Below are 24,173 nucleotides of genomic sequence, written 5' to 3' on the forward strand. Positions count from 1 at the left end.
ACATGTTGCGATGGAGAATTCTGCCCCTCCTTGTTCCTCGTTCAGGTTTCACCTTATACACTGGGCTATTTTCTCCATTTTGCAAGACAACAATGTGGATTTGTTCTTTCCAGTGTGAGCACAACTTCCCAGGGCCCCCATGCGCTGACATATTTCTAACCAGAACCCTGTCGCCCTTTAAAAAGTGTAGCTTTGCCACTTTTGGTGATAGTTCATCTTTCCTCTTGCCGTAGTCCTTTTGATTGTTTTCGTTGCAATGTCATACGGTTCTTTCATTTGTTCTTCCCATTTTTGAGCATCTTGTTGTTGTGACTTATATCCTTCCTCCTAATTTATCCCCAAAATTAAATCAATAGGCAAACAGGGATGTCTTTGAAAAAACAAACAGAAGGGAAAGAACCCTGTCGCTTCACGAGTTGTGCAGGTTTTTTCTGGATGTTACATTTACAAACTGGAGTGATGAAAAATGCAATATCATTTTCCATCCTATGCCAATCAAATCTGTTTCTAGCTAAGTGAAAAACCTGTTCTACCTCCAGGTGACCCATTTCACAATGAAGGTACTTGTACACCAGTTCTTTGTACTGATCAGGTAGCACAATTTGATTGCAGTTTTACGTTTCAACAGACCCTTTTCAGAAACGAAAAGTCTTTTCCATTTGTACAACAGCTGATTGACTTTTGCCATTTTGGTGTTAATGACCCATTTTTTTGGCTTCTCACCCCTCTTGTTCAGTTCGATTAAATGGGATATGGTAGGGTATTGCAATTGTGCTTGCAGGAGTTCATGAGGTGTTACTTGTATATATGGCTGAGTAACTAGAGTTATTTCTTAGGCAAGTGGGCTACAGCTAATAGCTGAAATCCAACCAGCTTCACACTGCTGCTGGTTTTCAACTGCACTGAATATTGCACCAAGGACTTCAAATGAACACTGCTCTGTGCACTCACTTATAAAGGAGTCCATGCTTAATGGTATGCGGGATAGGAAGTCTTCGTCAGCGTTGAATCTTCCTGGGCGATATTTCAGGCTGATGTTGAAATCAGCTAGCTCTGACACCCATCGATGTCCTGTTGCATTCGGTTTAGCTGTCCTTAACACATAAATTACAGGATTGTTATCACTGTATACTGTCACAATCTCAAAACCTGTGACAGCCCACTTAAACACGAGAAACTCTAGCTTCCCTGAATGTAATCTATATTTTTTTTCTGCTGCTGTCAAAGTTCGTGAGCCTTACCCGATTACTCTGAGTTTCCCGTCCTGTCTCATATATAATACAGCCTCGAGACCCTTTTCTGAGGCATCAATGTTTGTAGGTGGTTTTTGTTTTCAGTGCCAGCACTGTAGCTATTTCTTTATTGTCCATTTCAGCTGAGATCACTTTTCCTACATAATGCACCTCATTCTTTAAAAGGCCACATTTGTCTGGTCTTAGTGTGGTTCCCCAGGCTTGCTGACGTTTGAGAAGTGCTTTCACGTCCTCCAAATGCTGTTCAAACATTTTGCTGAAGACTAGAACACCATCCAAGTATGGAATGCATATTTTGTCTCTGAGACCTTCCAGACTCTCTTCCATACTACACTGGAAAGCTGAGGGCGCATTTGTGAGGCCAAATGGAATCCTGTTCCACTCGTACAGACCCCATGGGGTTGTGAAGGCCGAACCAAGCGTTCCCACCAAAACCATCAAGTATCTCCTAAATGCGTGGTATTGGATGCCTGTCTGGGATACTCTTTTTATTCAGCCCCCTGTAGTCAATACAAAGTCTCAAACTTCTATCTCTCTTCCTCACACACGATGGAAGCCGCATATGGGGAGGTGGATTTATGAATGTAGCCTTTGTTTAACAGTATGTGACTGTAACTGTAACTGTATGTGGCTGTCTACTTCGAGCAATGGCATTATATGATTTGGCTGCTGGAACATCGTCAGGTATCTTAATGTCAATTTTCAGATTTATTTATTTATTTATTTTTTAAATCAAACCCACCTCGTCTTTGTGTTTGGCAAATGTACTGGATTCTTCTCTTAGCATTTGTTTCACCATTGCTTATTGCTCACCGCTTAAGTGATCCAGATTTACCGGTGGCTCCCACAGTTGCTCTTCAGACTCAGACTGGAACATTTTAGGTGTTGGTAAGGGTGAGGTATGGGTGTTTTCAGCATTTACTACGTTAACTGCATGTTCCTCTGGGTACAATAGAAAACAATCTGTTATTCTCTGTATGCTCCCAATGACTGTTCGAGCTGGAATTGTGAGGTCATGCTGTGTGTGTTCACTCACATATATGTTCACGCTTGAGGAGCGAGATAGATTGACCATCTGGCATGTCATTTTGGGTTTTTCATCCAATGACAAGTTCTCCACAGGAGCAAAAAGCACTTCAGTGTTTGCTTTGAGGTCTGTTTTGACAGAACAGCTGATGCACTTTGTTTTTCCACCTGGAACTACAACTGATGTCTTGCCTGTTTTGACAATGTATCCATCATCTTCGTTTGTAGAATTTTGGATCAAGTCTAACAGTGTTTCTGCCCTTCCCATGCCTAACCTCAGTGAATTTCTGAGCAGCATGAATTTGTCACCGGGCTGGGTCAGGTCCCATCTGTCTTTCATGATCTTCTCAATGGCATTAAACCCTATTATGGGTCTTTGAGCGATGTCCCTGCTCGTCGGTACTGGAACTCATCGGACCCCGATGTTTTTGTTTTTGGATCATAAAGACTGAGTCTAACTTCAACCCACCCTTCTAATGGTATTTCTGAACCATTGGGTGCTCTCAAATTCAACATTTCATCATCACTTAGCAGGTCACTGATTGGAAGAATTTTTAAATCAGGGAGGTTGTTGGACTTCCATGGTTCACTCAGTATAGACACTTGTGCTCCTGTATCTCCAGGGTTTGAACCTTTACGTTATTGAAGATGAACCAGACAAGACATTTTTTCCCCACCAACTGTGCAACTGGTTTACGTTTTGTGAAAGGGTTGTGTGACTGAAAAGCTTTGACTTGTTTTTTTTTTCTTGGCTCTTCAGGTGCTTAGTAATGACGATTGGTTTGATTTCTTGCTTCTCCCCATTTAGCATTTATAAACTCTGGTGGTAAGTTTGCATTCAGATTTGGGCTATTTTGGGACTATGAGTTACAGGTGGTGGCATGTCCCACAGTCACCACCTCTGCCCGTTTCCCGATGGTTTCTGTTTCTCCCCTACTCTACACGCCTTCGACCAAGGTGTGGCACTTCCACACTTAAAACAGTGACTACAAGCAATCCCATCTTGCTGACATGTGACACAACGCCTCTTCGAGTCTTTTAGAGACATTGACAACTTGCTTTATTGGGTGATTCTCAGTACTTTATTATTTTATTTATTATTTATTTTATTCTTCATATTTGGCAGCTTGTACAAGTAATGCTACTTGGCCTGTGAGCTCTCTGATTGCTGTGTTACTTTCCTCTAATTTTGTAAAGAGAGGGTTTTCTTTAGCTGGTTTGATTGGTTTAGCTGAGGATGACATTGTCAGAGGGTTAGTTTCCTCCTGATTTGCTTCCACTGTTCTTAGATGTGCCTTGTGACTGATCTTGTTTGTAGGTTTAATCTTCTGTGTCCGCTTATTTTGATTATGTTTGGCAATCTGCATTTTTTGGAGTTATTGGTACAAGACTGTCGCATCCTTTTCTGCATAATGAGCTCTTAAAATTTGTCGCAGAGTGGCAAGAGTGAGATATGTCTTTCCCTCAAGGTAACTCCTTAATTTAAATCTCACACTCAGAACGTTTCACTGCCTCCACAATTTCAACCTCAGGATATCCCTTTCTTAAACCATTTTCAACCTGGTGTTCAAGGCTACTGAAGTTCAAATTGTCTTAGGAGTCCATTGGTTCAGAAGTCAATTTTGCGCGGCAGCCGCGCAGCAGCTGCTCAATGATTCCCTGGATCGGCACGGTTTACCAAGCGCCGCCGGGATCTGCAGCGGCGACTGATGTGACATGGCATCCCTCTGCTCCCGCAACAACATGTCCGCTGTCTGAATGGCCTCCTCTTCCCCCTCACTGACCACAGTTGAAGACATGAGTGGCATTGATCCCGCGACGTCTGTCTAACGCTTCTCAAGCACAGCTTCCAATGTGTTGTTGAATTCCAAAACCACGGACATGCCTTCGTCTTCCCTCGCCAGAAGCTCATCGCGTTCACAAATTTTACGACATGCTTAAGTCCCGTGCGCGGAAACTTTTGCCTTGTATAAGTTTGTTGTCTTTGCCAGTAATTGAACAGTACTCACATACTCGAAGTTCTTTCATAGTCAGTTCAAGTAACTTATTTTCGGTTTCCAGCAGGTACTCTTCTTTGTCCTCTTCCATCTTTTCTCGTGCTTTTCACAAATTCCTTTTGCTCAAAGTAGTTATCCTTCATGAAGCAATATTTATCCCGGACGAGACTACAAAATGGATACACCACTCACGACAGACATCTCAGATGGTGTTTGAAAAACGTTCATTTATTGCTTTCACAGAAGGGAAAACTCTCGAGAACAAAAGCACAACAGCTCACGAATCTATATACTGTATTCCTCACTACTCCGATCGCTTCTTCGTGCGTTCTCCCTTTCTTCTTCTCCAGCCAATTGCATCAGCAGAAATCCCACCGCCACATGGTGGCAGGCGTAACATGCTTACCTCGGTCTATCTCCCACACACAGAGAACATAATGATAATAACACGATAACGGTTAGAAGAGATACATGCAACAAAACAAATTATTTACAGGTGTTACACAGGCAATATGGCTGCCACTGGGATGTTGAGTGAGACTTCTGAAACTTTCCGCATGAATGACACGCTCTCTGCTCATTTTTTTTTTTTTGTATAGACATTGAAGTGAACAATGTTACACGTAGTTTTCATAACAATATCTATTTTAAAATGTATATATGGATGTCAGTTGAGCTTTAATGTATAAATGAAAAAGTAACAAAGGATAATCGCAAAAATAGTGTGGTGATCATGAAATTGTGCATTTCTTTGCACTTTTAAGGTTGTGCACTGCACTGTGGATTGTACAATCATCCATAATCACTTGCTTCCGCTTATTGAAAGATCTGCAGTTTATGTGAATCGTGGTATTGTTTTGCTGGACTGTGAGTTTTCAAGTCACCAGGCACAAATCAGTACTGAGTGAGACACATTGATGACTCAAAAAGAACTATTACTACTTTCTTTCGGCTTTTTCCGTTAGGGGTTGCCACAGAGTGCCATCTCAGATGAACGCTCATATTTGTTTGACACAGTTTTTACGCCAGATGCCCTTCCTGACACAGTCCCTCTTGTGGTGTGGAGGCCCCAGTGAGACATAAACTTATGACCCCTGGCTTACCAAACCAATGGTCTAACCACTGAGCTATGGGGACTCTCCAAAAAAAAAAGGCCATTAATGGTTTGAAAAAATAACTGTACTCTGATTCCTCTCCTGGGCAAAGTATCACTTTACTTTTACTGGTTGGAGTCATGTGTTACTGGCATCACTGTATACCAAACATTGGTGTGTATTGGTTGTATTTCATTGTGTGTTGAGCAATGGGATACACGCTTTTTTCAAAGGTTGCTTTTACCAGGTATTAGTTGGGCTTCCTGCATTCAGAACTCAGTCTCTACCTCCATAAACGTAAATCTCCCATGCATTAAAAAAGTTCCGTTGCTGATGTCCATACATGGGAACAGAACACCTACACTTATCATTGAATTGAATACTGTACAAAGGGTTAATAACACACGTAATGTTAAAAAAAAAATGGGATGCATAATAGCCGATGATTTTTCATTGCTGTCTTTTGTATTAGATACTATAGGATCATGCACATGGTCATCGAGGTGTGGCCAATCAATCATGTGTGTACGTGGATAAATCAAATCAATTGGTCATTTTATTAATTTTATTTCATTTATGTGTGTATGGTGGCAGCTGGGGAAATATCTGGTGGAGCAGAAATATGTCCTGACCACAGCAAAATTAATCCTGTACTGTCTACAAATCTGTAAAGCCTTAGCTTACTTAGAGGGCCTCAACATGGTGCACAGGTATGTACAGATCACCTCTCTCCTCTCCATTTGGTATTTTGAACTCTGTTGTGCATTTTACCCTGCATATCTAGAGACATAGCAGTGAGAAACATTCTAGTGGCATCTCCTGACTGCGTCAAACTTGGTGACTTTGGTCTGTCTCGCTACATAGATGACCAGGAGTACTACAAAGGTACACACAGATTCACAAGTAGATTTGTTTCAGATGTCATTGTTCCATCTATTCAAACTTCTCTCCTTGGTTATGCAGCATCTGTTTCAAGATTACCAATCAAATGGATGGCGCCAGAATCCATCAACTTCCGACGGTTTACCGTTGCCAGTGATGTCTGGATGTTTGGTTAGAGCCCCACTCATGCATAAACAACACATGTTGAATGTATGTTAGACCCACTCGATATGTCACTGTGGTCCAGAATTCAAACAGTATAAACATTTCATACAGTATTGTTATTACCATGACCAAAATAATCATTGGAAACAGCATTATCACAGTATGGGTCGAAGGAATTATATATACATGCACCCAAACATTGGAACGAGTTTTGTTAAGCATACAGTATGATGCCATCAAATCTGTGCACTTTGCACATTAGAAAGTGAGCAGGATGGACAGGATTAGAAATGAGCTCATCAAAGGTTAGATGTTTTAGAAACAAAGTTAGAGAGCAGACTTTTAATGGTTTGCAGACATCCAGAAGAGTGATAGCAAGGATATTGGTAGACAGGTGATGAATATGGAAAAGAGAGCACGAGAAAGATCAAAGAGAATGTTGCTGGATGTAGAGAGAAGATGAGAGGGCAGGTGGTGTTAGAGATGAAAATGCAGGAGATGGGCTTAGATGGGGGAAAAAAGTACACACTGTGGGGACCCTAACGGGACAAAGTGAAAGGAAAATATAGATCTACATCATATTTATCTTTTGTCTCAGGAATTCATTTTGCTAGGTCACTTGGACATCCATCCATCCAATTTATGTACCACTTATCCTTGGACAAAAAATGTTTTTAAATTCAGCAGCTATTGTTGTGGGTGTTACGCCAAAGCAGGAAGAGTGTGGATGGAATTACTTAAATTCTTTATTGGAATAAAACCTCAACAGAAATATTTATACTGTTGACTTAACAAATACTAATTTACAAATTACCAAAATAAGAAATTAGTAAACATAAACTATCACAGTTAGGGTTTGTAGAAGAAGCCAAGGCAAAGATGTGGAGGACCAAAGTGCATGGAAGCAGGGAGGTAAAAAAACAAGCGTCCAGCAGTCTCAAAAAAAATATAATGTCCCAAAAAAACAAACAGGGCACAATAAAAAAAAGCAAAATAACCAAAGTAACAAAGAAATACTCAACTAAACCTAAAACTAGAAACAAAACATCACTAGTGACTATGAAATGGCACAGTGAGACAATGGCAGCGACATGGACAATGATATTGGTAATGGACTGATAAGAACTAAAAGAAACCTGGGAACTAAAAACAGATTGATGAGACAACGAGGAACACCTGGACAAGACATGAGTGGCTCGAGAGAGATGATTGGTTCACACTAGCTAGAAGGTTAAGGGGAACAGTTGAACACAACTAACTGAATGACAATAAAGAGCAACAGGTAAGTAATAGGATACATTAAAAGTATGAACTAACAGTGACTAATGAAAAAGGAGGAATCAGGAGTCTACCAGAAACAATGTCAGTATCTTCTTCTTCTTTTCCTTTCGGCTTGTCCCGTTAGGGGTCGCCACAGCGTGTCATCTTTTGCCATCTTAGCCTATCTCCTGCATCTTCCTCTCTAACCCCAACTGCCCTCATGTCTTCCCTCACCACATCCATAAACCTTCTCTTTGGTCTTCCTCTCGCTCTTTTGCCTGGGAGCTCCATCCTCAGCATCCTTCTACCAATATACTCACTCTCTCGCCTCTGAACATGTCCAAACCATCGAAGTCTGCTCTCTCGAATCTTGTCTCCAAAACATCCAGCTTTGGCTGTCCCTCGAATGAGCTCATTTCTAATCCTATCCAACCTGGTCACTCCGAGCGAGAACCTCAACATCTTCATTTCTGCCACCTCCAGTTCTGCTTCCTGTTGTTTCTTCAGTGCCACCGTCTCTAATCCGTACATCATGGCCGGCCTCACCACTGTTTTGTAAACTTTGCCCTTCATCCTAGCAGACACTCTTCTGTCACATAACACACCAGACACCTTTCGCCAGCTGTTCCAACCTGCTTGGACCCGTTTCTTCACTTCCTGACCACACTCTCCATTGCTCTGTATTGTTGACCCCAAGTATTTGAAGTCGTCCACCCTCGCTATCTCTTCTCCCTGTAGCCTCACTCTTCCCCCTCTACTTTTCTCATTCACGCACATATATTCTGTTTTACTTTGGCTAATCTTCATTCCTCTCCTTTCCAGTGCATGTCTCCATCTTTCCAATTGTTCCTCTGCATGCTCCCTGCTTTCACTGCATATGACAATATCATCTGCGAACATCATGGTCCAAGGGGATTCCAGTCTAACCTCATCTGTCAGCCTATCCATTACCACTGCAAACAGGAAGGGGCTCAGAGCTGATCCCTGATGCAGTCCCACCTCCACCTTAAATTCCTCTGTCACACCTAAGGCACACCTCACCATTGTTCTGCTGCCATCATACATGTCCTGTACTATTTTAACATACTTCTCTGCCACACCAGACTTACGCATGCAGTACCACAGTTCCTCTCTTGGTACTCTGTCATAGGCTTTCTCTAGATCCACAAAGACACTATGTAGCTCCTTCTGACCTTCTCTGTACTTTTCCACGAGCATCCTCAAGGCAAATAATGCATCTGTGGTACTCTTTCTAGGCATGAAACCATTCTGTTGCTCGCAGATACTTACTTCTGACCTGAGTCTAGCCTCCACTACTCTTTCCCATAACTTCATTGTGTGGCTCATCAACTTTATTCCTCTATAGTTCCCACAGCTCTGAACATCCCCTTTGTTCTTAAAAATGGGAACTAGAACACTTTTCCTCCATTCTTCAGGCATCTTTTCGCCCGCTAGTATTCTGTTGAATAAGTTGGTCAAAAACTCCACAGCCATCTCTCCAAATTGCTTCCATACCTCTACCGGTATGTCATCAGGACCAACTGCCTTCCCATTTTTCATCCTTTGTAATGCCTTTCTGACTTCCCCCTTAGTAATCATTGCCACTTCCTGGTCCTTCACTCTTGCCTCTTCAACTCTTCCTTCTCTCTCATTTTCTTCATTCATCAACTTCTCAAAGTATTCTTTCCATCTATTTAGCACACTACCGGCACCAGTCAACACATTTCCATCTCTATCCTTAATCAGCCTAACCTGCTGCACATCCTTCCCATCTCTATCCCTCTGTCTGGCCATCCTGTAGAGATCCTTTTCTCCTTCTTTCGTGTCCAACCTGGTGTCCATGTCTTCATATGCCTCTTGTTTAGCCTTTGCCACCTCTACCTTTGCCCTACGTCGCATCTCGATGTACTCCTTTCGCCTCTCCTCAGTCCTCTCAGTATCCCACTTCTTCTTCGCTAATCTCTTTCCTTGTATGACTCCCTGTATTATGGGGTTCCACCACCAAGTCTCCTTCTCCCCTTTCCTACCAGATGACACACCAAGTACTCTCCTGCCTGTCTCTCTGATCATCTTGGCTGTCGTCGTCCAGTCTTCCAGGAGCTTCGGTTGTCCATCGAGAGCCTGTCTCACCTCTTTCCGGAAGGCCGCACAACATTCTTCCTTTCTCAGCTTCCACCACATGGTTCTCTGCTCTACCTTTGTCTTCTTAATCTTCCTACCCACCACCAGAGTCATCCTACATACTACCATCCTATGCTGTCGAGCTACACTCTCCCCTACCACTACTTTACAGTCAGTAACCTCCTTCAGATTACATCGTCTGCACAAAATATAATCTACCTGCGTGGTTCTACCGCCGCTCTTGTAGGTCACTATATGTTCCTCCCTCTTTTGGAAATAAGTGTTCACTACAGCCATCTCCATCCTTTTTGCAAAGTCCACCACCATCTGCCTTCAAAGTTCCTTTCCTGGATGCCGTACTTACCCATCACTTCTTCATCGCCCCTGTTTCCTTTACCAATATGTCCATTACAATCTGCACCAATCACAACTCTCTCGCTGTCTGGGATGCTCAGAACTACTTCATCTAGTTCCTTCCAGAATTTCTCTTTCAACTCTAGGTCACATCCTACCTGTGGTGCATAGCCGCTAACCACATTATACATAACACCCTCAATTTCAAATTTTAGTCTCATCACTCAATCTGATACTCTTTTCACCTCCAAGACATTCTTAGCCAGCTCTTCCTTTAAAATAACCCCTACTCCATTTCTCTTCCCATCTACTCCGTGGTAGAATAATTTAAACCCTGCTCCCAAACTTCTAGCCTTACTACCTTTCCACCTGCTCTCTTGGATGCACAGAATATTAACCTTTCTCCTAATCATCATGTCAACCAACTCCTGAGCTTTTCCTGTCATAGTCCCAACATTCAAAGTCCCTACACTCAGTTGTAGGCTCTGTGCATTCCGCTTTTTCTTCTGACGATGGATCCGGTTTCCTCCTTCTTTTTCTTTGTCTTCGACCCACAGTAGCTGAATTTCCACCGACGCCCTGCAGGTTAGCAGTGCCGGGGGCGGGGGTTGTTAACCCGGGCCACGACCGATCCGGTATGGGATTCATTAGATGAACGCTCATATTTGTTTGGCACAGTTTTTACGCCGGATGCCCTTCCTGACGCAACCCTCTGCATTTATCCGGGCTTGGGACCGGCCTACAGATTGCACTGGTTTGTGCCCCCATATACTATAAAAAAAAAAAACAAGTAGCATGGAAAATATCCACCCATTCATCCATTTTCTGACGGCTTATCCTTACGAGGGAACCAATCCCACCTGTCATCAGGCAACAGGCAGGGTACACCCTGAAATGGTTGCCAGCCAATCGCAGGGCACATAGAGACAGACAACCATCGCAAAGTGTGTCTGGTGTGGTTGTATGGCTTAAGACCGGGACCTGATTACAATTGCCCAAAGTTGTGCATGTCCCAGTTCAACCTCCCCATCCCTACCCACACGTAGACCTTCCCCCCACTGTGCTTCTCAAGAGGAAGCCAAGAAAAATGGAGGACAACCAACTCCGAGGAATAACACAAAACACTCCTCAGACAGAACATGACTGCTATTGTCTTTTATGAAGTATTTGAAATGGGTCATTAGAACCATTATTAATTGTTGTTTAATGCGCTCCATATTTTTTATGATATTGATATTTAATGTGTAGTAATTTTTTTCCCTATTCTTTTGATATTTAGTTTGTGTTTGTACTTATATCTAATTTCAGCTTATTTTGTCCTCTGTTTAAAAACTTCTGTTATGTAAGGTACCTTTCTTTTTGCATGCATCATCTACCCCCCATGGGATCCATGGCCAATTTGAGCACTGACATGTCCTGGTGACATTTTTTAATAGACAATGTTTTTCTTATAATGTAGTTATAATTGTTAAAAATGTATCATACGCATTATTAGGATCTTGGTTAGCACAGAGTTCATTCCAGTATTATTTTTCTAGGTCCTTCTTGAGGTTAGTAACGACTTTTTGTGTTCTTGTTCTGAATTCTGTTATGCGAGAATTTATAAGACCAAAAATGCATATTCGTGTTTGTGGGTGGCAAGGCGCAGCAGTCGCCACTTCATATCTCACCTGAGCGCATGTTGTCACTCTGTCGTTGGGCAAGACAATTAGCCCACATTGCCAATGATGTGCTTAGATGTTTGGTGGTAAATAGTTAGTTATAGACGTTCACAAAGAAATGTGGAATGAGATGATTTCAGGTACATGGCCGAGGAATAGCCAAAGGGTCAATAGAATATTCACACCTTCATACCTTCCACAGAAACTGTCCAGAAAATGCACTCATGGACAGTAAACACGACGAGTCACTTGCTTAAACCCCTTAGACTGGAGCTTGGATGGAGCTCGCAAAGGTATTTCTCAGCCAGATGATTCTTTTCAACTGGCAGTGAGAAGAACTTGCAGCCATTCCCTTATCTGCTGTTTTTGGATTGAGACAATTCTGAGGCCTACAAAGATTTAACAGAGCATTCTTGAAGTGGAAGACAATCTGTACCAGCCCTTCTCGAGAATTATCATCAGGGAGATGCGTGGTTGTCAAGTCCCAGTCTTGCTGACAACCAAAACATTGTGTGGATTATATCTTCATGCACGGAAATAATAGGTTCAAAATTCAGCCCGAGAATTGAGATGAAGAGGCCCCAGGTATGTACAATTGAAGACAGATTTTTTAAATTTTCATTTTATTCCTCCTGTCTTGCAGCAAAGCCCCAAATACTAACCGATGAGAGAGCAGTGACCATGATTTTAGGTCTCATCATGTTTGTTGTATACACTGTATGCATAATACAATTGCCTACCTAGTACACATGGCACCTGTACTGCTCTAGTTATTGGTGCTCTTGTCCCATTTTCTTCCTGCTCTCTCAAATACAACCACGACATCTTACTCCTCCTCCTTGTTCTCTAAGACCAGCACCCCCTCCTCAGTGCCATCATGGGGTCACCCAATCTCTCAAAAGCCCTTCTGCAAGTAACTTTCACCCCTGATGCTGTTGCTGCTAACAAGAGTTCCAGAATGTTCTTAATACACAAAGGCAAATCCATGTAAAATGGATGGAATGCTGTAAATCACAAACACATTCACTCACTTACACACAGAGACGCACCCTTTTGGGGGGGGTTTGCATTCTTGTATGAGAGATCACAGAGCCTTGATCATTTTCTCATGGTGAGCAACACAAAGAATTAATGATGTTTGCAATACATGAAGATTGAAGTATTTAACAATTTTCCCTGCCAAATTATATGCATAGCAGATGTGCTAGGTCTCACAATATGTGTGTGCATGTGTGTGTCCAAACAGGTGTGTGTGTGTGGGAAATCTTCTCCATGGGCCAGCAACCGTTTCTCTGGCTGGAAAATGGACAGGTGATCACTCATCTGGAGTCTGGTGCCCGACTCCCCAAGCCACTGTTGTGCCCGCCCGCTGTCTACTTCCTGCTCACCAGCTGCTGGGCTTACGAGCCGTACATTCGTCCCGGCTTCAGCCTGCTTGTCTGTTCTCTGAGGTACTTACCTTCTTACTAAAGTAAATGTGCAAAGTAGTATTATTTAATTAGCAGCTTACAAATGATCCTTTTTAAGGGGACATATTATTGGAAAGCCAAGATGGAGCCCACTGGTTGACATTATAAAGTGGTGCAGACTCATCTTTGGGAAACAGTATATGTGACAGAATAACAAATGGCTTGGTGCATGAGACAGATCTGCCCTAAATCAAATTAATTCCAGCATGAAAAGAAATATGTCTCACGAACGGGGCTCGAGGGTGGACCCAAATGCACGACTCCAGAGACAGGCAGACAGTATAAAGGAAACCTTTATTTGGTCCAAGGTCAGGGATCAGGCAGGCAGTCCAAACAAGGCAGAAGTAATCGTGCGGCAGGCTCAAGACTGGGGTCAAGGGACAGGCGTAGGTCGGTACATGGAAAGCAGAAGTCAGGCGAACGGGAGTGCGGGAACGAAGCATCAAGGATGACGATCTGGCAAAGGACAAGTCATCCCCCAAGTCCTATATATACTGGGAGGCATCAGCTGGAACAAGGTGCAGGTGTGCTCTGACTAATTGGCTGGCCACGGCCAGCCTGGGCAGGACGCCAGGAGCATGACAATATGCTGTAAAAATAGTGTATGTACAGTGTATAATTCTTGATTCTTGGGGTATTTTAAAAGACATGTCAATAAGGGCGCTAGGTTTGCTACAATATCAGTCAGTGGAGTCACATTGAATTAAAAAAAAAAAACCTCAAATAATGAAAATTATTACATGTTAATAAGATACAACACATTATATGTATTTCTATTATTCGATTAGATCTATATCTCTTTGGTGGCTCAGTCACTGTGCTGAGTCATTCACTCTTAACATTTCATTAAATTGGCACATGCAAGGTGGGGTCATGAACAATGCAAAAGATATTGCTGAGAAAATGCGTTGAATTTCAATGCCCGAAGCCAATAACATTAACATTACCGTTAATGCCTCCCACCCCAGCCATTACTGGGAACATCATTTCCAGTCCCCTGATCACACGAGTTCGCATTCTGCAGGTGGCGGACATTGGAAATTGTGGGATTCAAAAAGTGGAATAACTCTGTAATGATAAGTAAGACACATTTTATGAAATTTTACGTCATGCTGTGAAAGCATCCTTCGCTTTTCAGTTGGGTTAAGAATGGTATTGGGCTACTGGTTGACAACAGTGGTGATATGGCTGAGTGAGAGAACTGCTGGGATTAACAGAGGCTGTTTTGTGATAATCTTGTACATTTGTAGTTTGAATCTCACTGGAATAACATTGTGATTATGTTTTGAATTAAATTTGTTAAAAATCTTTTTATATTGTTATTCAAATGTCTTGCATATACAGCACTTCAAAAACTGCAGCTTTAACAAAGAACTGTACTACACATAAAACAAAGGACAATAGTTTAAATAATACTGTTAGCTACATAAAATGTGATTTTCTATTAAAATAATAATCTGCAATTTGCTTTCAACCAGTTTAGAGCGTACCCTGCCTCCTGCCCGAAGACAGCCGGCTTCCTCTTGTTCCACTGTTTGAAGATATCTTTTTAAAAAACTGGCAGTATGTTTGGAAGTTAATTTAGAGCCTGTTTTGGCAAAAGAGAAAATCTTGTCTCTGTGAGTTTTTATTACAAAAGAAAGGAAAGTCTTTGCCAAGAGAGGAAAAGGTCCAAATCCTATGAGTTGTCACCCCTTACTAAAGATCAGACTAAAAGTCCTTTCATTAGATAAAAGTGAGAGAGACAGAGAAAGACAAAACAAGACAGTTATATAACACATAGAGCCAGTAGGAACAACATCACATGAGGAACAGCCTGACCGGGAGAACTCAAAGCCGCAACAGGACAAAACATGTTCAAGTCGAAGGTAGAACTAATAGAACTAAAATTTGTAATACATGTAAAACATGAATCTCCCAACACAAGCCCATCTTAAACCTGAAAAGGTCCAATCAGTTCATCTTGAACAAAATTAGCCCATACCAGTATGCCACCTCCACTTTGCTGGTGTCTGAGTCTAAATGGAGCTCTGTGCCTGTTAGTGATCCAGCCATGGGGCCATTCATCTGGTCCATCAAGAGTTACTCTTTTCATAAGTCTTAAGTTATTTTTTGGCGCAGTTTAGAAACTTCAGCTTATGTGTCTTGTTCAGTGGTGGTCTTTTTTTTCTCTCAGCTTTTCTTACCTTGGTCGTGTCTCTGAAAAGTGAACATCATGTACTTTGAAGTATTCCAGTTATTTCTAAAACATGGCAGAACTTGAAGAAAATGAGAAGCTTCAAACTTGATTGTTCTCACATCATTGGCAGTTAATTTGCATCTTTTTCTCCCATGACATTTCTTGGGAACCAGTTGACTATTTGCAATAAATCGTTTGCTGCTTAGGTGATGACGCCCCAATATCATAGCCGTTTCAAAAGTAGTGCATAACTCTGAGAGACGTTTGATCATGTTTGACTTTTCAGAGTCCATTAAGTCTCTTTTATTGCCCATTTTGCTTAAAGAAAAGAAGCTACCTAAAAATTACGCATACCTTTATGTAAGATGTTAGGCCTTAGAACACACCTACAGTCATTAAATAAATAAACAACACTTGCGATGTTTAAATCCATCAAGCATTCAGGTTCATTCAGTGGGGAGCAAGAAAATATGTCTAAAAGTGGTTAATCACTTGCCTAAGGATTTGGCCCTCCCAACTCCACCAGCCGCCACTACACATGGGAGTAATTTTAAATTGTAAATAAAAATAAAATTCATATTTGAATTTAAATTTTTAAGAACAATTATTAGAGACACACATTGTGCTTTGATAAAAGGGAGATTCTCAAAATTGAGGAGGCGGCCACAACACACTGCATCTCGTCAAACTCATCACTGGACCCTGACCACAGAGAGCCTCCCCCAAAGGTGCTGTATAGTAGTGGGAGGGTACGTTTACTTCTGGCAGTTCTTTAACCACTAACACATCCTCTCTTGTGATCTCTCTTCAGCCTTCCAGAGTCGGCATCAGTTGTGGTCATGTCTCGCATGTGGAGGTGTGCTTCACGGATGTCCATGGATTGCAATGCATTGCACGCTCCCACATTTTGCCATGCATAAGTTAAATATTGAGTAGCACAGTGCCAAAATGCTGTAGATTTTGTATGCGTGTCTGTGTGTGTTTAGGGAACAGCCTTGGATTTGGCAGTTGTGGAGAATGAGCAAGTTGACAACACTCTACAAAGGCAAAAAAGAGAGATGGAGATGGACAGACTGTGGCTGGAACAAAAGGAACAACAACTGGTGATCTCTCTCTCTCTCTCTCTCTCTCTCTCTCTCTCTCTGACACACACACACACCTACACACAGAATCACACGTATGGTGTGTTTGTCTTGTAGGATCCTGCCATGCAACAAGCCTCGAATACCAAGGTGCAATATTTGTTCTAACTGCTCCAGCTTAAATATTTGTGTTACAACACAAATGTAGACATTTAGATGTACTAAATTAGTGCTCAACAGTTGTGAAAATTCAAGTGCACCTGCTGTCTCTGTGTTTTTAACTGTTGAAAGCATTTAGGCTGCTCTGGAAAAAAGCAATAAAAACCTGACAAGACCCTTTTTCATTTGCAGATTTTGGAAAGCAATCCAGCTGATCGTAAGTTGACTTTCAAGTATAGCTTTACAAATGTTACTAGGGTAGTAAGAATGTAAAATAATGTGTACTCTGTTTACGATCCTCCAACAACATCATCAGCACCCTCTGACGTCACATTGGTAAAATCATAATCTTTTCTCTTAGTTGGCCTGATGATTGAATTGAATTGATACTCTTTTATTAAGGTGATTAAGCAGACATTTACAACAGAATAGTTGTGTTATAGTCTCATCCTACAGCCGAATTGGACCGATCAGATGATCAGGTTTACTCCAGCGTCATGGAGATAGTCAAACAGGTAGTCCAGCTGAAGAATGAACTCGACATGCTGCCTGCCTCAGCGTTTCCCAACGCTGTGAAAGTAAGTGTGTGCCCATTTTCTGTGTTTTTGCATATGATGTAACCCAGTATGAGGTAGACCCACCCCCCATTTGTCCTCTTCTCACTCTTCTCCATCCAGGCAGTTGGCGTCTCTCTGCGAAGCTTGATTCAACACGTTGATAATGTCATGCCTTCCCTGCATCACTCACTGACGAGTGAGGTATTGTCCCTCTATTATCTCTTTAGTCCACCATATAACTCAGCTGCATGTTTCCCATTTTTGGAATTCCAGCCTGCAAATAACACTTTTCCACTTACATTCCAGTTCTGAACACATTTAATGTTTTTTTTCAGTATAAATTTCCCACATTTTGATAAGTTTGAATTAGTTGTGTTTATCTTGTGGGCCTTTCTCAGATCATGGGCACAAAGAAACTGCTGAACAAGGACTTGGGGGAGCTGATCAATAAAATGAGATTGGCCCAGCAGAACTCTGTGACAACTCTCAAGCACGAGTGTCAACGACAGATGCTGGCAGCTGCACACACCCTGGCCATGAACTCCAAAAACCTGCTGGATGCAGTGGATCAGGCCCGGGTCAGGGCCGACCTGGCGATTCCGAGGGAGGTTGAGGAGAGCTCGGCGGATTAGAAGGGTTACTGTTATTTGTTCAAAAGTAGAATGTGTGGTGCATACACAAAAATAGAACTATTGGATAGAGAAATAAACATTTGTCTGAACTGAACTCTTGTGTTTGTTAAAAATTTGGACATATAAATATTCTTTTAGCGAATTATCTGATATCTAATTCCACAGGGGCACTTTGGTTTCAGGATTTTCCCGCCTAGCTCAAGCTATTTTGGTCACCCCCCCCCCCCAAAAAAAAAACAGGTAAATCCTGGATATTTAAGCAACTTTGATAATATAACAATACTTTTCATGTTCACAAGTCTGTTACAAATACTGCTGGAGAATGTATTTGTTGGGCTGCATATCTAAATATTTTGAAGTTATTAAATGTGTGACAATGGAAGTGCTAACTATGTGTAACCTGATCCTAACCACTCTGCTGTCAGAGCATGTCTGCCACTCCACCAATACATCCAAGTGGTCACCATATTAGTCGCGTCCTCAGTTCCTGACGTCATCGTCACTTCCGCCGTTGAAAATGTGCAGTGCCTGCTACTATGGAAGCCGAACAACAGAGATATTCACATTTTTCCGACGCCCCTTCTGACACCGAACCTCTTTTCGAAAAGGACAACACCACACAACCGAGTGAAGTTACCGGGGCAATATTACACTATTGTTTCGAGCCATATTCTGATGATATGCGATCACGACCAAACCGTATCCCCGTCCGATCCATTTCCGCGGCGGAGATGAGCCATCGCGGCTCATCGCAGCCGGCCGGTGTGGCTTATGACAGAGCCGAGCGGTCCTGCTTTAGGGGGGTGCTCACAGACGCCGCAGTACTGAGCAACACAGTCGAGCCGGGGCGCTTTATGCGCGCACACGACTGAGAAACGCATTCTCGGCTGGGTTTTTCAGAGCTGCTCCCGTCGCAAAGCCCGACGCGCAGCCCTGCAGAAGGTGTGACCGCCGAACGCGGTGCTTCAGCCGGTGTGGCGGATTTTCTGCGCAGGGTGGCATATAAGGAGGAGGTGGAGCCGAGCCATGCTGCTTTTAGGGGTATGTTAAAAGCCGCCGCAGTACGCGATTAACACTATCGAGACGAGGCTGAGTGAGACATTGTTGGCTGGGCGAGGCGCACATTGACACATTTCAAACACGGATCTTTTGTTGCGTTATGAGAGAGACCGATTACGTGGTCCGCCCCAAATTATTATTTTTTTTTAGTAGCTGTATACACACCTACCTGTTATTTGGAATCCACGAAGCTCTCTTCCTCTGCACCCGTGCAATCCATTTTTCACAACGAACAGAGTCTCTTTAAAACTTATGAAGGGTAATTCCATTCAACCAATGTCCAGCAATGCAATAAGCCGGCATTTTGGCTAACACGAAGGAACAACAAGCTACCTTCCCGGAGGTAAAACTAATGGAAACAAACGAGTCCACTAGGGGGTGCCGCTGTCCTTTACGTCGCTTCCTGCTTCTTCTCGAAAACAAATCCCTGAGAGGATTTTCATGGCGGGAGTTACAAAAAGCTGTATACGTAAAAATCATGTTTTGTGGTGAAAAAACACATGGGACCATATTGAGTGTGGGTTTTTCATTAGTAATATACCAAAAATCATCCATTTCATGACAGGCCCACTTTAAACATTATAAAATCACAAACGATAAATGAAAAAATAAATTAAGGCAAATGCAGCTCCAACAAATTATCTTATACTATATGTATAAAAAAAACAAAAAAGTTTTCATGATATAAAACAATTTTGATCAAAATACATCATTCAAAATTCTTTCCCACCATTAATATGACCTACAATAAACTCAACTGATTTATTTATTTTTTATCTTTTTGAGAGTGAAGGTGAAAATAACTGAAATAAACTTGAGTATAATTGACTTGGACTTGACGTTTAATTTGCTACCTTCTTGACCAGGTCACGAATCCAAAAGATGTTTTGTGTTAATTGGCCTTTTACCTGGTAAAGGAAAGTTGAAATAAGATCAATAAAAATAAATATGTTTGCAACCTCTTACAACTGGGATGGAGCAATGTTCAGAAGTAACCGATCACATTCATACTCAAGTTCAATTGACCCCTCCGTACAGGGCACTTAACCACGCCTCCTGAAGTCACGTCACCCCACTGTTGCTCACCTCAGACAAACAGACAAAATGGCGTCGCAGGAAGAAAAGTCGAGAGCGAAATTGTCCGATTTACCAGCTGATTTTTCACTCGCATTTTTACCGAATAGTGAAATATCGTTGAAGAGCAGACAGCACGGCTTCAAGTATTTCAGTGAGGGGTATTTCAATGGTATTTACATGCATATCGACGGAGAAAGCATTGATATTAGCGCAAGAACTTTCCGGAGTCAGAGGAACACCAAGAAGCCACATAATATAATATATTATAACCCAAAGACGAATTCGTCATTGACAGTTTCCTGTTTTCGTGTTACCTATCACACTTGTGTGCAGAATCTGTATGTGTATCTGTATAGCCGTTTGTGAACCACCGCATGAAGGAAAAGAAGAAGGCGAGGCTTGATTTACGAGTTGTTTCTCTCGTTTTCTTTGTGTAACGTCACGCGCTCCCCTCAATAATTATTCTTGAATTAGTGCCGAACCTACGTAAGTCCCGACCGAGTACGACATTCACTACTTTAGTGTCCTCAAACATCCTTCCTTCAGTCTTGGTGTCTCGGTGCACGTCAAAGGCTTTTAGGACTCGCTAGTCCGGTTTAGCTTAGCCCCCATCAAAGAGACACGTTTGTGCAGTCAGGTCCTCGCAAAGTATTGCTCAACACAGATCAAGTGTGTCAATCATTCACACGTAGCTATGTTATGCAAGCAAAGAACTGCTAATTCTTATATGAGACATATTACAAATTGAAAATCAAAACTAGGGCTTACCTTCGTGCAAACATATCTGTTCCAGTTGATGGATTCAGTTGATCATGCGGTCTTCCACAAAGTTTGATCCATCGAAGACATTTTTCATACTCGGTCTTCTGTTCTGGTTGATTTTAGATGGATTCAGTTGATCATGCGGTCTTCCACAAAGTTTGATGCATCGAAGACATTTTTCGTACTCTGTCTTCGGTTTTGGAAAGTGTACAAATTGAACTCCAACTAGCCTATCAGGATACCTGTCGTCACTATTACAAAGGCCGTGACTACACCTCTTAACCATATCTATTGTTAAGGATCCCTAAGACGTGATAAAACGCAAACAAAAGCTCTACTGAACCATGCGACTTTGTCTGAGGTTATGGCGGACGACAACAAGGGGCGTGGTTTAGGCACATCTCTGGCCTTTGATTGGTCAGCGACGCAGCCCGCGCAATTTCTACGGAGGGGTCAATTGGAGTCCATACACACTTGCCACCATTCCAACTTTTAACGCCAAGATTTAGAAAAGGTATTTTAGACTGATAGATGAGACTAAACCTGTTGTTACAAGCAATTGACGGGGAATGGCAGCAAAGATACAGTGAAGAAAATAAGTATTTGAACACCCTGCTACTGTATATTGGAAGTTCTCCCACGTAGAAATCATGGAGGGGGTCTGAAGTTTTCATCGTAGGTGCATGTCCACTGTGAGAGAGATAATCTAAAAAGAAAAATCCAGAAATCACAATATGACTTTTTAATGATTTATTTGTGTGATACAGCAACAAACAAGTATTTCAACACATGAAAAAAAGAATGTTAATATTTGGTCCAGTAGGCTGTGTTTGCAATTACAGAGGTCAAACGTGTTCTGTAAATATTCACCAGGTTTGCACACACTGCGGGAGAGATTTTGGCCCACTCCTCCACACAGATCTTCTCTTGATCAGACAGGTTTCTGGGCTGTTGCTGAGAAACACGGAGTTTTAGCTACCTCCAAAGATTTTGTATTGGGTTTAGGTCTGGAGACGGGCTAGGCCACGCCAGAACCTTGATATGCTTCTAGCAGAGCCACTCCTTGGTTTTCCTGGCTATGTACTTCGGGTCATTGTCATGTTGAAAAAAACAGCCACGACCCATCTTCAATGATCTGACTGAGGGAAAGAGGTTGTTCCCCAAAATTTCACAATACATGCCCGCAGTCATCCTTTGCTTAATACCTTGCAATCGTCCTATCCCATGTGCAGAAAAAGACACAGTAGGGATGGTGTTCTTGGGATGGAACTCATCATTCATCTTCCTCCAATCACGGTTACTGGAATTATGACCAAAAAGTTACATTTTTATACTCCTCTGTAGCATCCAAATGGTCATGGGCAAAATTAAGATGGGCCTTGACATGTCCTGGTTTAAGCAGGGGAACATTCCGTTCTATGCATGATTTCAAACCATGACGTTTTAGTGTATTACCAACAGTCACCTTGGAAACAGTGGTGACAGCTCGTTTCAGGTAATTGACCAAGACCTGTCGTGTCATCCTGGGCTGATTCCTCACCTTTCTAAGGATCATTGAGACCCCACGAGGTGATATCTTGCATGGGGCTCCACTCCGACCGTCATGTTTAGCTTCTTCCATTTTCTAATGATTGCTCCAGCAGTGGACCTTTATTTACCAAGCTGCTTGGCAATTTCTCCATCGCCCTTTCCAGCTGTGTGGAGTTGTACAATTTTGTCTCTGGTGTCTTTGGACAGCTCTTTGGTCTTGACCATGTTACAAGTTTGAGTCTTACTCATTGTATGGGGTGGAAAAGTGTCTTTATGCAGCTCACGACCTCACACAGGTGCATCTGATTCAGGATAATACATGGAGTGGAGGTGAACTTTTAAAGGCGGAATAACAGGTCTTTGAGGGTCAGAATTCTAGCTGATAAACAGGTGTTTAAATACTTATTTGCAGCTGTATCACACAAATAAATCATTGAAAAAAAATCATACTTCTGATTTTTCTTTTTATATGATCTCTCTCACAGTACACATGCACCTACGATGAAAAATTCAGACCCCTCCATGATTTCTCAGTGGGAGCACTTGGAATATAGCAGGGTGTTAAAATACTTATTTTCTTCACTGTCCATCAGAGTTCAGATATTCCAAATGTCTCTTTGCCCCGTGGACAAGAAAAAGACAAATGGGCGTTAAACTATATCCAATTATTTTCAGTCTCTTGAAGAAGACAAAGCTTCGTTACTGGCCGACAAAGCTCATTAGTCTTAGTCTTGACTTTCACTTGACTAACAAAACTGTTCTAGTCCAGGTATGTTGCCACAATCTTTCCAAGTGGCCAGGAATTTCTGGGTGATGTATCATCCACAACAAGCACCACATTGCCAACACAAAGATTTCTTACAGGCGTAGACCATCTTTGACATTCTTGAAGCTGTGTGAGGTATTCTTTACACCAACGTTTCCAGCGGACGTCAGCCAGATACTGTACTTGCTTCCATCTGCGGTTAGCATATTGATCATCCTTACAGAATACTCCTCGCGGCAACTCCGGCTTGACTTTGAGCAACAGCAAATGATTCGGTGTCAAGGCCTCCAAATTGTTGAGATCGGAAGATGCCCATGTGATGGGTCTGCTATTTATTATAGCTTCAGCCTCACAGAACAGGGTGTGAAGACCTTCCTCTTCCAACAACTGTTCTCTCACTGTTACATTTAGAATCTTCCTAAGTGAACGGATAAGTCACTCCCAAATTCCTCCATGGTGTGAACTTGAAATTGAAATTCCACTGAATGTACCTTTGTTGCAAATCCTTTTTGAGCTCGCTGATGTTCCATTCTTTGATTGCTTTCTTTAATTCATTGTCAGCCGACTTGAAGGTAATTCCATTATCCAAATACATTTATTTGGCTTGTCCTCTTCTGGCGAGTGTAGATGCAACTTCTAAGTGCAAAGCCCGTATTGCGAAGCATGTAAAGATCACACCATACCTCTTGATTTGACCTCTTCCTGTTTTTATCATGAATGGGCCAAAATAGTCAACTCCAACTCTTGTGAATGGGGGATCATCAGGTAAAACCCTGCATTTCGGTAAATCGGCCATATATTGTTTTCCAGGTTTTCCATTAAGCCATTTACAAGTGGTGCATTTAGACAAGAATTTTCTGATAGCCCCAGGTATCCAGAATTTCTAACGTAGTTTAGCCAACATATGATTCCGTAAAGCATGAGCCACAGTTTCATGGACATGTCTCAGTACAAGTTCTGCAATGTGCGAACTCTTTGGCAAAATGGTTTGTTATTTCAAATCTAAGGGCATTACAGCTCTGTTTAGCCTTCCACCTACTCTCATGACTCCATTTTCCACTACTGGACTCAAGTTGTACAGCGAACCT

General features: G+C 42.1%; 1 protein-coding gene across 2 annotated transcripts in view; it reads left to right on the forward strand.

Moving 5' to 3' along the window:
* LOC133492446 (protein-tyrosine kinase 2-beta-like) overlaps positions 1 to 18,500 on the forward strand; it is an 89,465-nt gene extending 70,965 nt beyond the window's left edge. For both annotated transcript variants that reach the window (XM_061804645.1, XM_061804636.1), the window contains 13 exons: positions 5,965 to 6,080; positions 6,155 to 6,255; positions 6,334 to 6,423; positions 13,060 to 13,264; positions 16,099 to 16,189; positions 16,273 to 16,317; positions 16,448 to 16,564; positions 16,661 to 16,693; positions 16,895 to 16,919; positions 17,019 to 17,038; positions 17,146 to 17,280; positions 17,380 to 17,460; positions 17,658 to 18,500. In XM_061804645.1, coding sequence (XP_061660629.1) covers positions 5,965 to 6,080; positions 6,155 to 6,255; positions 6,334 to 6,423; positions 13,060 to 13,264; positions 16,099 to 16,189; positions 16,273 to 16,317; positions 16,448 to 16,564; positions 16,661 to 16,693; positions 16,895 to 16,919; positions 17,019 to 17,038; positions 17,146 to 17,280; positions 17,380 to 17,460; positions 17,658 to 17,891 — 1,293 coding nt within the window. In that variant the 3' untranslated portion in view covers positions 17,892 to 18,500. The remainder of the gene's footprint in view (positions 1 to 5,964; positions 6,081 to 6,154; positions 6,256 to 6,333; positions 6,424 to 13,059; positions 13,265 to 16,098; positions 16,190 to 16,272; positions 16,318 to 16,447; positions 16,565 to 16,660; positions 16,694 to 16,894; positions 16,920 to 17,018; positions 17,039 to 17,145; positions 17,281 to 17,379; positions 17,461 to 17,657) is intronic.
* The last annotated feature ends 5,673 nt before the right edge of the window (positions 18,501 to 24,173 follow it).

This window comes from Syngnathoides biaculeatus, chromosome 2, assembly GCF_019802595.1.
Source record: "Syngnathoides biaculeatus isolate LvHL_M chromosome 2, ASM1980259v1, whole genome shotgun sequence".
Taxonomy (NCBI): domain Eukaryota; kingdom Metazoa; phylum Chordata; class Actinopteri; order Syngnathiformes; family Syngnathidae; genus Syngnathoides; species Syngnathoides biaculeatus.